Source organism: Hoplias malabaricus, chromosome 12 (genome assembly GCF_029633855.1).
Source record: "Hoplias malabaricus isolate fHopMal1 chromosome 12, fHopMal1.hap1, whole genome shotgun sequence".
In the NCBI taxonomy this organism is placed as follows: domain Eukaryota; kingdom Metazoa; phylum Chordata; class Actinopteri; order Characiformes; family Erythrinidae; genus Hoplias; species Hoplias malabaricus.
This window is the reverse complement of record NC_089811.1, coordinates 26,679,688-26,697,319: the sequence shown is the minus strand read 5'-3', so window position 1 is coordinate 26,697,319 and position 17,632 is coordinate 26,679,688. Positions and strand designations below refer to the sequence as shown.

General features: G+C 45.7%; 1 protein-coding gene across 3 annotated transcripts; it reads right to left on the bottom strand.

The window, feature by feature from the left end:
• Positions 1-249: 249 nt before the first annotated feature.
• irs2b (insulin receptor substrate 2b) lies at positions 250-17,361 on the bottom strand. Of its 3 annotated transcripts, none has more exons than XM_066686922.1 (3): positions 17,264-17,361; positions 12,697-16,019; positions 250-2,559 (listed from the first exon to the last, which is right to left on the bottom strand). In XM_066686922.1, exons 2-3 carry the CDS (start codon positions 15,890-15,892, stop codon positions 2,555-2,557), a joined length of 3,201 nt encoding a protein of 1,066 aa, XP_066543019.1. In that variant the 5' UTR covers positions 15,893-16,019; positions 17,264-17,361; the 3' UTR covers positions 250-2,554. The 3 variants fall into 3 exon arrangements, with proteins under 3 accessions (XP_066543019.1, XP_066543020.1, XP_066543021.1); XM_066686923.1 differs by having other exon boundaries at positions 12,697-16,016; positions 17,264-17,348; XM_066686924.1 differs by lacking the exon at positions 17,264-17,361 and having other exon boundaries at positions 12,697-16,024.
• Positions 17,362-17,632: the final 271 nt, after the last annotated feature.

Sequence of the window (17,632 nt, the reverse complement as noted above, 5' to 3'; positions counted from 1 at the left end):
AACAGAAAATTAGAAAAAGAAAACCTCCAAGCCAAACATCAGCATTCGGCCAGTACCTTCATTAGTGCTTGACTGGTTGGGGAAAATTCATTCAAAATGTACATACTGTTCATGTAAAACAACATAAAAAGGTTTCTCTTTAACTTAAAAAGATCACAACTGCACATATCTTTACTCATGTGTCTATGTACATTATTTACAGGTTTTAGGCATCAAAAGCGCTGTGTGAATTTGAGTTTGTTTTGTCTGTTTGGTTTTGTATACGTCTGGTTTCAGTGGATGTTCTTGGTTTGTTTGTTTTGTCCATGCTTTGCTCGTGTGGGGTGGGGCGGGATGGCGGGGGGCCTCAGAATGCTCTACATTCAAATGTGTCTTGTGTTTACAATCTAAGGAGTTGCAAGTGCAAGACAATTGGTACACTGTGTCCTTGTCTGACACTACAGAGCAGCAGTGATGGTCTAAAGCCTCTGGGAACTTTCCCTGAAAAAAACGTTTCACTTCACTTCATCCGCCTGCTCCACCTGAAAACCTCTGAGCTTCTCAGATCCTGCTGGAGGCTCGTTGGCAGAGCAGATGATGAAGGAATAACATGACATCCAGCCAACTGTGCTAAGGCAAAAGGAAGGCTGCAGTTTCAGATTGAGGGTACTAGTGGTGAACCATATGGGGTCAGCTTTATTGGAGGCTTCCGAGTCATCAAGGATCAGATATGAGTGGGTATGGTGGGCCTATGAGTTCTTCTGTTTTATAAGTTGTGTTCTCATTGTCTAAGGTGCGCACACACTCCTACACTTTGAGCGTGTCTTGAGCGTATGTGGTGCAGTATCTGTTTCTGTCTGGCTGGCTTCATTCCAAGCTAATAACTTTCTTTTCTCTGGAAGCCTGCTTTGCATATGGGTACGTTACTCTCATGAGGCCAGATGTGACCTCACTTCAAGAATTTACAGCTGGGGACAACATAAACTTTGCAAAATCCTTTGCAAACATTGATACATCTCCTTCAAAAATCCATTCCCAAAAAAAAAAAACCCTGGGAGGGCTACAGTTAAAAGATTTTTCTAGTCAGACAAACCTGATTTGTTCCATCTGGGCTAGTGGATGTGTTTTTAAAAGTAAACTAACTCACTGTGCTGGACACCAACCCTCCAGGACCAGAGTTGTGCACACAGTCTGTTTTTTTTTTTTTTTAATCACTATTTTAATAAATAACAAAATCAGACCATGCTAGTTAACAAAACACCAGTGTTAGCTCTGTCATTTAAAAATGTGATATGTATTTTTAATTTATGCAATGTGTTCTCTGCAAAAATATCACACATCTATAATATTTTGGAGGAGTCTTTTTAATCATGCATCGAATTGGTGCACCCACATTTCTCAGTTGTCCCCGTAAGTTCTCATTGTTAGCTCATGTCTGGCCCAGTGAGACTAATGTTTACATGTGTGTAAGGCAGCATCAAGCTGCTCTTCCTGATGTTTAACAGCACTGATAAATAGAATTATATTAAAATCCTTTAAATATCTGTGTAATACTTAAAAGTATAATAATAATAATAATAATAATAATAATAATAATATAAGAAATCTTTGATTGCAGAGGAAGTCATTATTGTCCACAGTGGGCTAAAAAACCAACTCCTCTACTGCATTTCAGACATTCAGTTTCCATGGCAAGTGTACTATCTTTGATACTCTGCAAATTTGTGTAGGTCCATAAACAAATGTCCTCAAAGAAAACACTGTTTGACAGTACAGTCAGTAAGGCTTTGGATTGGCATCATTTTCTTACGAAAAACATTCAGTACTGAAAATAAATAGTTTTTTTTTTTTTTTTTAATATATATTTTTCATTTCTCAAAACCTGGCTTAATCTGAGGTAGGATTTATTTCTTTCAAGCAACTGTTTTTTTCTGTTGGTTGTTGTGAAGATGTTGATGAAATGCCACCTTGGTGCAGTGCTGTAAGCATCCATACGCGCTCACGCACACACACACAACACATACAACGCACACATGTTATAATGCACATATAAATAAATAAATACGTACCAGGTGCAAAAAAAAAAAGTGTGTGCGTGTGGTTGTGTGGGCGTACGTGCGTGAGAAGGTATGTGTTCAGATGTTAAACTCCAGGTTTGGTTCACAGGTTATGAGGGCGAGGGGACACTGGCCTCTCCCAAAGTCCAGAGCACTTAACAAAACAAGTGGGAAAGTAAAAGAAGAGCAAGAACTACAAAATCCATAAGAATGGGCTTCTGAAGGGACACCCAGATAAATGTGAAGTCCAGTCTTTGTGTTTGTGGGAGTTGTAGTTTTTCAGAGCAGCAGAGAGGAGAGAGGTGCTGGTCAGCGAGGGCGCACAGCAGGTGGGCGGGGTGGAGGTCAAGTGTTCATGTTGCCATGACGATGGCCATTCGAAAGCGTCTAGGGGTCAAAGGTCAGGGGTGATGAAGCAGCAGGAGCGCCGTCCATCTGTCTGCGTGACCACCTCTCCTCTTCTCATCCCTCGATCACTAGGACGAATGGAGGGGTGCAAGAGTGCAGTCTGGCTTTGTTTAGTCTGGGGGAGAGAGAGAGAGAGAGAGAGAGAGAGAGAGAGAGAGAGAGAGAGAGAGAGAGAGAGAGAGAGAGAGAGAGAGAGAGAGAGAGAGAGAGAGAGAGCAGATTAATGGAATGACCATAAACATATCCAGACACAGACAGAGACATTCCCCTGCATTGCATGGGCCAAAAAACCACAGCAGGACAAAACAAGTAATAAAACAACATGTTTTTCCTTTGAGGACAATAGTGATGCAACACCCAAAACATGAGCCAGGCCAAGTTCACACTTTATGGTGATCTGGCTCGGGCCATTTATGGATACTGTTTTCTCTGTTTCTTAGTAATTAGAAGCATATGGTTCTCTTTCCTGTGACACATAACTGACTTTTCCACAAGTGTTTGTATGTGATTTACATCCTAGAGATGGGAAAGATGGGAAAGGTTGCATGTTTCTCTCTCTCTCTCTCTTCTATACCAAGTAAGGACTGTGTTCTCCTTTTCTAGGAGCAACAGAAGTGGCAGGTGCTATGAGAGAACACAGATGCTAGCATTTAGATGGTAAGCTGATGGTAAGAGTTTTCCCATGTTTCCCAAACACTGGAACACAACACACACCCTTTTTCTCAGGCACACAAACACAAACACACACACACTCACGAGACAGAGCACACATTCATAGCCACACCTACTCCATCAAAGCCAGTGTCTCTGAGACACAGTACGTGTAAGATGAACCCAAACATTAGTAACCTTTAGCACACACAGTTCTAACAAAAGCATGCTGTAATTTGATATGAATATTTCTTCGGTTGTAGCCTGGAGGAGTTCTTTAGAAACCATCCACTTGTTTTTATCTAACGGAGTAAAGCATGCAGCATGATTTTATTGTTGATATTATTTTTTAAATAATGTTATTGTTATTATTATCATCATGATCTTATATGACTTATTTTGAAAGTACCAGCTATCCTTCACATTGTGTTGAAAGTAAACAATGAGTGGAGCAAAATAATTAGGTATAACATTTTAGTTTCATTAATATACATTGGAATTACAAGGTTTCAGCTTTGTGATCTCACTCTGGGAGTGTGTATCTGAGACTTTGGCCTGGGGAGGGTAGCCGGCCCGACCTTTGACCCTGTGTACTTGTTTGTGAGGTTTCATTAGCATGAGGGCCTCGTGCAGGGCGGAAGTATCTGCTCTCCTGACCCTCTGCACACCCCCCCTGCCCCCCTGCCCCCCCACATCTCACTCTTTTTTTTTTCCATCAGAACAAGAGTTGTTTTCACTGAGCCAGACCGGGGCTCTGACACACTCCACAACCCCTCGATTCAGTGCCTTGGGCTAAACAGCGGCCCACAATCTCGGCTATTATCTCATTCGCTCGCCCGCACACTGTCTGCGCACTTCTGCATGAAAGCTCTGTATCACAACGTCCACACACACTGCAGGCCAAGTCACAGTGGAACTGCCTAGACTGCCTCAATAATAACTGCCATTAAGCCCACCAGGACTGCTCACACATACACAGCTGGGCAATCACTCAGGCCTGTACAAAGTGTACAGATAAAGGGTGGAGATGGAGGAGTCCAGCAGGAAGAAATGGCCTCATCTGTTCCTCCTCATCTACTTGTTTACTCCCCCATCCCTCTATCTCTTACTGGGAGCACCCCTCGAACTGTCACTGGGTTTCCAGTAAAGCGAGTGACTGATGCGTTTGCTAATAGAGAGCCTGGCAGTAAGAGTGTGAGAAATGGAGAGGAACTTCTCTCGTCCTTTTTTTTGTCTTTCATCATTTAGCACATCCGTGGAAAACAACATTAGTGAGAGGTTCTCCCTTTCTGTGTCTGGGATGCTCATGAATCACACATTACGGAATGATGTGGACTACAATGTGGGCATTAGCTGTTCAATAATGAGGCATGAAAACATGAAAGCAGCTATTGCCATATATGAATCTTCTCTTTTCTTTGCATAATGTGACTTTTCAAGGCTGTCATTGCGTCTCTATTTACATTCAGAGGATGATCTAATGATCTATAACATGTAATGTAGTTCATAGTCACAAAAGACATATGGCAGTTTAAAATTTTCACATTTGAGTGCCCTTTCAAAAGGCACAGGCAATTCATACAACCCTGGAGCGAGCCTCTGCCCAGTATTAGCCCAAGACAGACACGTGGAAGAGGTAACATGGGACAATATAATGCATAGCAAAGGTGAACAGTCTGTATATTGGAGCTTCAGTACACACTAAGAGCCCCTTTGCAAGGCCACGCACCCCCGCTCACTCGAGACCACAGCATGAAGACACCACAATATTACGTCGTGGCTTTTATATTAGCTTAACTTATTAAAAAGAATCCCTTTGTGCCCTGTTCTCAATATACTTATATATAATGAATCATCATGCTCAGAAACATATTTCTTGAGACAGGGCAAATGAGGACATACTATGAGTACTTTCATGTTTGGCTTCATAAAGTCAACAGCAAATCACAGAGCCCAGAAGCAAGATCCCAAACAGCAGTGAAAGGGTACCCGGCCTCAGCTGACCCAAAAAGAGAATTACTCTCATCTAGGGACAAACCTGTAAGCATCCTGACACTGACCACACCAGAGCAGGTGGTCTTGTTTTAGCCTTCTTTATAAATAGCCATGGCGCGCGCACACACACACACACACACACACTATTGACATCATGGAACAAGAGTCATATGAGTGGATGTGGTCTGTCTGTTTTTTTCTGGGGTGTGTGGTGGTGGTGGTGGTGGTTGGGGGTGGGGGGCAGGTCAGGAGGGCAGTTTGAATTTCACAGAGCTAATTAAGCAAAAGGAAGCCCGGCTATTCCACGGATGCCCCATTCCGCTCCAGAGAGGCTGAAAAAGCAGTGAGGCGGAGGGGCAGAAGGGGGCAGGAGGGGCCAGAGAGCGATGAGGTCATGGGACCACTCTACAGAAAACAGCAAAAAGCTGGTCATGGCTGCTATAAATGTAACATAGAAGAGGAAGAATGACCACAGTGAAGGGCTATTAATCACCTTGGTCTTAAATGCTCCATGGTATCTTCTCTCTCGTTTATATTTTATCTCTCTACTAACAGCTCTGAAGATTTCACTTCAATAATTTCGATTTCATTGTATCACCAATAATATTTTCTCCTTCTCATTCATTTTAATGTGTGCTCTCTCTCCAATCTTAGGAGCTTGTAGCTTAGCCTGATTGTGTCATTATGAATATGCTGAATAGACTGAAGATTTGAAGGGAGGGGATAGAAAAAAAACATGTGCACTCGGGGGAGGGGTGGGGGGGTGTCTATTTTCCCAGTTGTGAAAGGGTCTGCTTTCCCCATTGAATTTTGTCGTCACCAACATTACCAACTGCAACCTTACACACAGCCACTATAAAGTGGGAAAGCAATCACCAAGCATCACCAAGTCACCAGCCAATGAAATCACTGGCCTATATCTATCAGTACACTCTATCACCATAAGTCAGCAGCCAGTGAACCCAATGCCCCTAACCCCCCCATCCCCTACCCGCCATTACCCCCTCTCGCACACATGCGCTCACTTCGCAGCTCATTTTTTATTTATTTCGGATGAGCTAAAATTAGTCCCCTGCACTTAAGCCAGGAAGGCTGTCTGTCTCACATATATACACACATGGATTTAACACATATTGACACACAGTTGCTTAGCGACACTCACCGTCTCATGTCTCACATGTCACAGACTTGTCTCGCACATACAAACAGGTCCAGTCTTGGGAGAGGTGAACATTGTTTGCTGCTAATTAATTTATCTATTTGACACTGAAGCCCCAGAGATGTGCATGTGCATGGGACAAGAAGCAAAGTGCTGCGCATGGGGTAATGGGCATTATTTAAGAGTAATGAACACCACTCAAAACTGTCACCATTATTCATGCCTCTATGTTTGGGTTCAGGTGTTTCTCTTTTCGCTGTTAGCATGCGTTAGCAAAGCATTGCTATCAGAGCAACAGGCCATTCAACAGACCTTCTCTTTACATGCACCATAACTTATTTTATTAGACTCCAATAAACATATATCATAACTACCTTTTAATGATAGCAGAAAATAAAAAACCTCAGAATTAGGTCCAGTAATGTTTCATTTTGCTATGTCCAATCTATATAAATCAGAATAGAAGTACACGTTAATTATATAATGATAAATTAATTATAAAATACAAGACGCGCTGATGTTTGAGGCTATCTTCCATGTTTTGTTGATGCCAAAAATTAAAATGCGATGATTTTAAATAAGTTTTCATCCAATTAAAAACACAAACAATACATCTTGTTTTCCTTAAACAAATTAATGAGCTGTGACTTATGACTGTGACTAACTACAGGCTGCTTTTGTTATTGTCAGTGACAAATATGGCTCCTAAGGGTTAAAATTAATGATGTCTGGGACAGAGGTAATGAAGACATCCGAGAGAAAGGTTATATTTCTATATTCACGCTGAGATGTTTTTCAGCACTAAATGTCAAGGTGTAATCTCATTGTTCCTCAGATTGTGTGCTAACACAGAGGCTAACTGTGCCAGTGCATTTCAGAGGCTTTTGTGGGAATTAAAATGAAGGCCTGGCCATGAATGACAGCTGAGCTCAGCTGGCACATGCTTTTCTCCTGATCTCCTCGACGGACTCCATAGAGAAACCACACAAAATATAAAAGGGCCAGTGAGGACTAAGACTAATCTTCATTTATGAGGCAGGTCATAGCAATCAATCTGATGATATTATATCATCATCACACATTAGCCCAAGCATGTACACACACGCACACACACACACACACACACACACACATACAAACAAGTACACAACTAGACCGCTTAACTCAGAACTGGAAAAAAGAGGCGCCATTCATTCAGAGTCATGTCACATGCTGTACAATTATTCCCACGCATGACACCCGCTGTTAAAAGAAAGCCTGTGCTCACTCTTTCCGCCTTATCACACCGGCACATGCTGCTCATTTGCTACATTTTCTTCATACCATCATAGCACTCTCACCAAGCCACATGCTTCAACCACACACACACACACACACAGTAGACTCAGTCCTATTCCTTTACTCATACTCTTAAATCAGCACTGTCTAACATTGCAAAGTGAAGCTGCCAAAAAAGTTCCACCAAGGCAATGCCATAAAACTGCTACTGTTTCTCTAAAGAACTTTGCAGTGAAGTAAATACACAATACATTGAGTACCTGACTACTTACAGCTGACAATAATCTAAACATGTCTCACAGTACTTAGAGAGGGACAGGAAGCCAGCAGTCTCTACAGCAAATGGACAAACGTTTTATAGTGGCAGTAGCTTTCCTGCGCTGTCCTAAATGCAGAAAAGTGCAATGGAATTATAATCTGTGGTAGGCAACCATGTACTACACTGTACATACAGCCACAGCAATCATTTCCATCTTTACAGACGGAAGAATAATTCTTCCAGGGCACTGCACCAGAGACCCTTTCACCCTTTGGCCTTTATTTTCAACACTGTACAGAGACAGAGAGTCACTTAGGGGCACTGCGACATAAGCATATTACAAAATATGTGCTAGACATTATGAGCAAAGAGCATCAGCGCCTGTGATTTCAGCATTCTCAGAGATGCAGACTTTAAGATATGGAGGGGTGAGGAAAAGATTAATGTGCCGAGTATGTGAAAGAAACTTTAGTGCTTATGACAAATGACAGAAGCTTGGTGTCTGAAGCATAGGGGAGCATGAGAGCTCCTCGGTTTTTGTGCGCATATGTGTGTGTGTGTGAGAGAGAGAGTGATTGTGTGGGTGTATTGTGCACACGCCCCCTTGCTCGGACACTAAACCAAAGCTGCTCAATTATGTGTAATCTGTGGTCGTGTGTAATCCGTCTTACTGCTGCTGCTAAAAGTGTGTAACCGTGAGGTGTTTTAACACAACATCCTGATCTAGTTTTGCTCCATCAGAGCCTTCCCTGCTTCCCACAGTGTCACTAGACCAAACACAATGACAACAGAGACAATAAGTGTGAGAGAAAGGGATGGACAGAGACATGGACAGTGCAGCAGGAGTATAACAGAAATGAAGGTCAAACCTCACTTATCAACTTTAGAGACATGACTGAGTGATAGAATATTGGGAGAGGATGGGGCTGTCAATACACATTGTTATGAACCAATATACAGCTGTGTGCCAAAACACCAAGATCTAATATAATTTTATACTAATATATTAGTAATGAAAAGAAAATGAATGGATCAAATCCTCCTTGGATTGTGTCAAATGCTGATCAGAAATCATTAAGAAAGCACTAGTGTGACTGTATTGCTGTATACTTTAAACTAAATGCTCAGTCACTGTCGTTCCTCTTTCTCTTCTTGATACTACTTTCTTTCTTTCTCTTTCCCTCTCTCTCTCTTTCTCTGTTCTTGTATGAGGCAGCAGATGGTCTGTAGTCATTAGTGTATTGTCAGTGCCTGTGATGGGCTTGATAACCACTGAGCACTGCTTGGAATGACAGGTGCATGACCCTGGCCCCCACCATCTGCTGGCCCTGCCCACACACTCACTCTCTCTCTCTCTCTCTCTCTCTCTCTAGGAGGAGCCTTTTCCATAAGTCCTGCCTCTAAATTTTTAATTGGAGTGTGTTTACTCTTGGCCCTGCTCAGCATTCACACAACCCTGACTCCATCGTGGGTGAGGGGCCGTATCTTTTCACAGAAAACAAGGGACCCCCTTCAAATTACAATATCAAACATTTTAATATCTGCTAGGATGTTGTGAAAGAGATATGAAAGAGAGAGCGTGCAAAACACTGAAGTGAAAGATCAGCCATTTTAAAAACATGTACAAAGGTGTTAACAGAGGAACAAAAGATAGCCAAACTATGGAGGATTTGTGCTGTTTATGCCGTTCATAACCACACAATGATGTTGTTTACAGGCTCTTATTTTTGTTGTAGAAGCACTGACAATGTTCATAATCTACTCGTTAAAGTATAATGTAATATAAATGAAAACAACAGCAATAGTAAAATGGCCACCTCACCTTGCCTGTGTGTTTCTGTGTCTGTCTTTAAGACTTCCACAGCTGAGAGAACCCAATACAACAATCAGATTCATTTCCTGAATGTGTTTGTGCGTACGAGTGTGTATTGTGCTCCTCGGCTTACTGAAATCCCCTTTCAGTGTCCATCGAGAACTAAAGGAGTCAATTTGCATTCTGACTCTGGACACCTTCTGTGAGTATGTGCATGTGTGCGCGCTGAAGGGGGAGGAGTCCCGCTCAATGAGTGAGGCTGTAGTAAACACACTGCCTATCCGTGCTCTCATCTCTACTCAGTGGAGCGTGTTGATTAGGCCAGCACTGGCCCTACTCCCTATCAGAGGCTTTTCCGGAAAAAATAACTGTGCTGTGTTCTTTCACACTGACTGATCTTTTGTTTATGTGGAATGCTGGCCCTAACCAATCACAGAGCCTGCCAGATAAGCATTAGTATGTGTGTGTGGGTGTGTGTGCGTGCATTTCTACTTTGGTCTCCACCCACTGTTCCAGAGGTTCCGTAGCCAGGGGCTACATCTTTCTCCTCGGCCAACTTCTCTGACGCAAACAAGAGTACAAACAGGTACACCTGCTCTACCGAAAAGCTAGCTCTAGCAACACATACTCCACGCACACACACCCCGCCCCCAACCACACACACAGAGGCCTAAATCAGGACAACAAAGCCTTATACAACAACAAACACACAGACACACATGCAGTACACAGGAAATCAGCTCTGTCTGAACCTTTGATGGATCACATGTGAGTGTGTTGTGTGTGTGTTGTTTAGATGAGAAAGCTACATCTTTAAAAGCTCATTCATCACAGGCTTTATTCTGTGAGTGTATACGTGTGCTCACTTAATTGGGTCCCACTTCTCAAATGTTTGTCATGGTTGTGTTAACTCGCTGTGTCCTGGACTAGTCCTCGTGTAGACGTGAGGTGATGTACCTCACACACTCACAGAGGGGTGGGCAAGACATCAAAAACAGAATATCACATTACATCACATACCCCCCAAATACACTAGGGTTATAAAAATGAGATCTAATTTAAATATAGTTTTATACAGAAAAGAACAACATATCATAAAATGCTAATAAAAGCACAGCGATTTTAATTCATCATTTCATATACTGCAGAATATAATTAGCCCTGTCCCATTAAACAAGGCTAATTATGCTCTCTTTGTAATGAAACCCACAGTTGGCTGGTTTAAGTACTCCTAATATCCATGGTATAGCATACTATAATATAATGTATCACAATAACAGTTAAATAATACCATGTTGCCAACATCTAATAGGCACACATATGCCCAAATTTAATATATAAATATTTCTAATTATAATGTTCTAAGACTTACATTAAAACAAAGCTTAACCTTATCTTTATGGGTGCATAAATGATTTTTTTGCACTGTCAGTTTAAAGGAATGGGGTTTTGTAAATGTACAACATTTAGCTGGTCCTAACATTAAGGTTAGCATGGTAAGGTGGGTTGGTTTCCTTTAAAATTAAAGTAACCAATGTCCTCAGCATGAATGTAAACACACATATACACACAGATTTTGGAGATTGGTAAATCACTGTATTCACCATCTATACTATGTATTCTACTACTGCTATAACTGTGACTGACAATGATTGTATTGCACGTGTAAATTTAAAACTAATAGTAATATTATAGGTTAGGTTTACTATGGTTTCTCATGAATTGAGGGGATGTATGTCCCAAACTGGAAGGTTGACGCACACAAACACACCCTCACAAGAAAGAGCTAAATCCCTCCATTCACTATAATTAGCTCTACTATGTAAACCTAAAATTGTCTCTCTACAATTTTAGAGTTCCACAAAAGGCCAGACCCTCCTCAAAGAGCTGTCAGGTTGGAAAACAAGCAGGCATTCACATCTCTGAGCCACCGCTGTGAACAGACTGCATTCCTGCCCTGAAACCCAGTACCTGCCAAATGATAAACAACAGGCTCACTTGTTTCTCTGGAGGGGGGGCAATGGTGAGCAACACACAAACACACACACATACACAAACACAGAGTGTGGGAGATATACTGAGCTCAATTCGAATTAAAGTAAACTGTTTAATAAAATGACCATTTATTCTTGCTATGTTTTTGAATATCTATTATCTCTCCTACAACGTTCCCCATTGGAGAGAAAGAGCATGTGTGCTGCATACAGCACCTCCCTCACACATGCTCCCACACACACAGCTCTGCATCAGCCTCATCGCTTCTGCCGGCATTACACACCACACACTGCACGCATTTTCACTCATTTCCACACTCAGTGCCCGCATTGGACGGCGAAACACCATGAAACATAATGCAGCACCGTAACTGTACAGAGATTTCAGCAGTGATTTCTCCCACATTAACCAGCCCACTGAACTGTATCACAACATGAACAACAGGACAGTTTGGGTTCGTCAGTCTTTTACCTTATAGGACTGCTGCCATGATGTAAAAGTACTTAAATGTCGACTCTCAAACAGATGACCTAAATATGTATTCAGGGATTGACTGCAGTGCTAAAGATGGCGGAATAATCCAGGTAGCTGCTAAGTCTCATGCGAGGGGAATCAAAAGATACTTTACAATCTATAAACATAGCTATTTATTGACTATTTTATGTTTTCCTGTCATAGCCTCGGAAGCCTTGAGGCTTACGCTGAAATATTCTGGCAGTGCACACGATGGGAAGTCATTAAAGACGGCGGTTGGGTTTTTTCCCTTGTGAATCAGGAAGTCTCAAAAGAGCGCTGGCAAACTGACAGCAGTTCACAAATGCTGAATGACGCCCAGCAGCAGCCACACACTCACCACAGTGCTGCGTAATCTTTAAATCATACTACTCCAGTCACCTCCACTCCACCTCTGCAGTCATTTATTTTCAGGAATCTCCAAAGCTTTGCCTTGTGACCTTTCTAGATCTTAAGGAATATATTTTTGAATGTAATATCATTAGCAGCCACCTGAAATATACCTGACATGACATTACGTCACATTTACAGCATGAAAATAAATTGATAAATAAATAAAAAATAACCCCAAAGCAAATAACTCACTCACCTTTCACCGCTGTTGCCGTCTCCTTGAAGCCGAGGCTGACGTACGGACTGCTGTGTAGTGCACTGATGCCCCTTTTGCAGCAGCTGGCAGCTTTGAACCTGACTAGAGCATCGCAGCTGCTCAGTCCCTCGTCCATCAGGTTTAAGGCGATGTAGTTGAGTCCGTTCTGGAAGCCCGCCGACGTCTCCCTGCACATGGGGCTGCCGTACTCGTCCTCCGAGAACTCGCCGTTCCTCGCCAAAGCAGAGACATTCTCCACAGAGGCCGAGCCGTGGCGCCGGGAGTCATGTGCGAAGGAGGGGAAAACGGGTGTGACGGTCGTAGTGGAGGAGAAGGTTTCAGAGCTGTGCCTCCTGCGCCCCTGGGGGTCTGCACGAATCACCTTCGCGCCCCTGTCCGGGTCTACGGGCGTGCTGGGAGCACCCCTAATCAAGAAAGACTCAACCGGGGTTACCCCACCTTTATCGGCGAGATTTAACCTCCGCACGCAGGAGGACGGGCTGGTGGTCTTGGGACACTCGGCGGGCTGAGGAGGAGACCCAGACACGGAAAATGTCATTTCCGTGTAATCGTCCTTCGCCGAGGTGGTGCCAGCCTTGCAGGAGGGTGCCACCTGTGCTGTGAGGCGGAAACACTCCACTCCCCCCTCCCCCTCCCCCTCCTCTTCCTCCTCAGGTTGGGCGGGGCAGCTTGCCAACCCTGGCACAGCATCCACAGGACTGAACGGGGCAGCATCACTAGATTTGGGCGAGTCTTTGCTCACGTTGATGTTCATATAGTCTGAGAGTGGGGACCTCCTCTGCTCACCAGAGGAGCTGAGGGATGAGGCGGGGCTCTCTGTGGAGGATGGGGAGTGCTTCTGGGTTGCGGTTCCAAAATCTATGTTGATGTACTCACCGGGACTTTTAGGCTCTGGGGGAAGGGGGTGCTCGTTCATGCTGGGCAGCATGCGGAGTGAGTCCAGAGGGAGGCGAGTGGGTCGGCACAGCCTAGATCTGTGAAACAGCTCAGCCCTACCTTGCCTCAGAGGAGAGGGAGCGCTTTTAGGAGCTGCTTTCGTCGGCTCCTCCACTATCTTCTGACCCTGAAGGCTCATGAGGACGTATTGATCGTCGTCTCCGTTCTTGGAGCTCTGCTGGGGCTTGTAGCAGCGAGGCAGAGAGCTGTAGGAGCACAGCTGTCTGAGATGTGTGGGCTGCTCTGTCCCTCCCAGGGTGGAGAGGAAATAGTCTGGGGGGGTGACTGAAACACAGGGGTCTACGGGAGACATGTTAAGGTAATCACTGTTGGACAGTTTGCCGTCTGAGCTCTCAATGGAGAACCTGGATCCGCACAGCATCCGCATGTAGCCGCTGTCTTCCAGCGAGCAGCTGCTGGGCGAGCTGGTCCTGCAGCCATTGGCCACTGTGAGGGGGTGTGTCCTTGGGTTGAGGATTTGCTTTGGCGCTGAAACGCACATAGAGCTCATGGGCATGTAGTTCTCTGTCCTGCTCCCCTGCGGCGCCATGGGCATGTAGCCATTATCCCCCAGGTTCCCACTGGAGCTTTTGTGTAAGGATCCGATTTCAATGTCCCCGTAATCTTCAGGGTAAGCCACTTTTGGGGAAGCAGCGTGCGAGCTTTGCCCTGACTGCCCGCTGTTGGAGAAAGTGGCCTTCATGAGTGTATATTCGTCCAAAGAGGCGGAAGACACTTGAGACGGCCCCCTCTTCTGGTGAGGCATAGTGAGAGAGTATGTCCTCTTCCGGTAGGCTTTCTCAAGGTCCCCAATGCCCTCAGGGGTGCCCAGTCTCCCCTGGCAGCGCTTCTCCATGATCATGTATCCATGCAGGTCGCTGCCATCCTGCGAGGAAGGAGTGTTTGTAAAAGACTCTGGCGTTGTGCTGCGGTGTGTCATAAGCAGGTGGCGTAGGTGCTCCGCTGGGCTGGAACCACACTCCTCACAGGAGATGAAACCGGCGTCACTGGGGGATCCAGATGTTGAAGCTGGAGCCCGGGGGTCCAGAGGACTGACAGCGGGCACCACAACTGGGCTAGTGGCCGATGATGGCGGCAAGCACATGGACCTGCTATGCTGCAGGGAGGAGCAGGAGGAGGTCCTGCACGGGCGTCCGGTCACCGTGTTGGAACGGCTCAGATGCGTCCGGTCCACAGGACTAACTGGACTCCCGGACCCTGACCGCGTCGTTGCTGTGGCTGTCGCCCCGTCTCCCTCGCTGGCTGCGCGCGCCCGACAGGAGGCGTTTCTGCTCGCGCGCCGGGGCAGACCCGTGCGGCTCGGCGGCGCGTTATGCAGGTGGTGGCGCCTCGCGGGCATCGTGACTGCGTTGCCGCCCCCCGACGCCGATATGGATGCTGTTGCTGACGTCGAAGACGACTGGCTCTTGCTGCGCGGTCGGAACTCGCACGTCTCCTTCATAGCGCGCATCGCCTCGAGCACGGTCTCGTGGATGCTCTGCGCAACCACGGCGTCGTCTGCCTGCATCCAGATCTCGCCCGGTCCCGTGGCCGCCGAGCGCCCCACCTCCACGAAAAAGAAACTGTCCGAGTGTCCGCAGCGCCGCACGTTCATCAGCTGCAAGCTGACCGTCGCCACGTCCGAATTGAGGCGGACGAAGCTGAGAGCGCGGCTGGACAGACATAGCCGGTGCACGCCGCTCAGGTTGCGGCTCTGCCCGAGCCCGCGCGCCTTCACGTTCACTTGCCACACCTCGCGATAGGCACCGGCGCCGGCGCTCGTGCACGCGCCTCCCGTTCCCGTGACAGGTGCGATAACGCCGTAGCTCGCCTCGTCGAAGCCCACGAGCGCTGAAGCGGAGTGAGCGCGCGGACCGCCTGCGCACGCCCGTGCCTCGCTTACAGTTTCGGCGAGCACACGGAACCAGCTCTCTTGCTCGCGCTCATCGTCGGCGGCAACGGCGAAGTACTCGTCCCTGGTGTAGAGCGCGATCAGGTGCTTGTGCTTGGCGTCGGCGCGCTTGTTGACGTTCAGGCACGAGTCGAGGGCCACGACGCGCCTCGCCGCCGCGCGGTTCCGCCACTTCTTCTCGCTCTCGTAGTATTCGAGGCGCGGCGCGCACCCGTCACCGGCGCCGCGCAGCACGAAGAAGCGCTTGTGTCCGTGCTTCGCCTTCCGCAGGTAGCCGCACTTCTTCACGTTCGACTCGGGCTCCGTGGCCCCAGGCGGGCTCGCCATCCTCGCGTGCGGATCCTCGCGCTCCTACTCTCGCGCTTCGCTTGGCTGAAGAAGTTGAAGGTGAGACGCGCCGAAGAAACGCTCCAGCCTCACGAGCGCTTCGGCAGTAAATAACACATAGCGCCTACTGAGTGGAGGGAAAAAAACAACATGTGACGTCCTACACATCCAGCTCAAAAACACACACACACAGGAGAGAAACACACACACTCGCTTACACACACTGCTACGAGGCGGTGACACCGTAGGGAGGAGGAGCTGCCGATCCCCCCAATCAAATCGAGCTCTTTCGAGTCATTGGTCCAGGCCAGTGAATGGTAGTGAAGCACGCGCCGCACGGAGGCAACAAACACCGCCCTCCTGCCCCGCCCACCTGCTCCTGCACCCAGCTGATTCACAGAGAGGCAACTAAGAGAGGGACATTCCGGCTCTTTTCAGCGACTCACTTCAACTGACTCACTCCAACCGAACAGCCAAAAAGATTTCATTCATTACCACGGTGTTATACAAATACACAGTCCAAGTCTTGACATTTGTCCCATGATTGATTTTGTCCATTTATGAACTAAGACGTAGACAGTTTATATATATATATATAAAACCGAGCATTTGCCCGTTCACTAAAGTGTCTACGGTTTAAATGGATATAAATAAAGGTTATAAATGGACAAAATAAACCATGGGACAAATGTATAAATATATATAATATTCATATTCTAAATATTTTTATTCACGCAAGAGTATCCGGATATGGGTTTTACAACCGGCTCCTCAACACGAGTCGGTTCAGAGAGTCGACTCATTTGCACACATCACTAGAGTAAACACCACCTCGGATGGATTCCTGTTTTAAACCAATAAGGATTTATTTCAACAGTTTATTTTGTCGTTTAGAAGGAAAAGGAGGTTTACTGCGATATGAAGGACTGAAACCTCTGCTGGACGAAATGCTCTTAAAGGAGAGGTCACATTGAATTATAGGGCATCTGTATTTGCTGGGGTTTGTTTACATTTAGGCTGGTCACAGCCTTGATGTGATGGCGTACGTTAGACCTTCGTTGGCTATTTTGAACGAAAAAGTACTTAAGTGTGTATTGCTATAAAGAGCTTAAAATATTCAGCATTTGTATTTTAATGGTTTCATTTGCTGCCTGATAGCTTTCTGCAAACTTCCCCTCATTTTATTCAGCTCGTACGTAGAGGGTTCATACTTCTCAAAACATCAGCCTGCTCTACGTTCAGGCTTAAACAGGAACGTCAAGACACAGTTTAATGTTTTATATTACTTAAATAATGTGGGAAAAATACGCCTGGAATGGCTCGAGCCCCAGTATATTCCCCCCCTGCCACTTTGTAAACAAGGATCATCACCTCTCTCACACGCATAAGAGCAGCTGCTTCGCCGTCCTGCCGCTCTCCCTTCTTCCCTGTGCGCTCTACCGGGCTCTTAAACGCATTTTGGCTCGTAAAATGTCAATTCACTGATAAACTGTACCGAGTCCTGAGTCCTATTTGCGTAACGCCAACGGTTCTCCGTGTTAAACTCTGCTGCCTCTAGCGGTTACATTTAGAACTGCTGTATTTGCAGAAAATAACATTGGATATCTAATGTTAGGGCAAAATTTGGTCAAATTATGATATAAAGCTTTTCTGTATTATTGACATTCATTGGTTTTGGTGTGTCCGAGCCTTCCATGGAATCATTGGACACAAGGCCGGGTAACACACTGGACAGGGTCT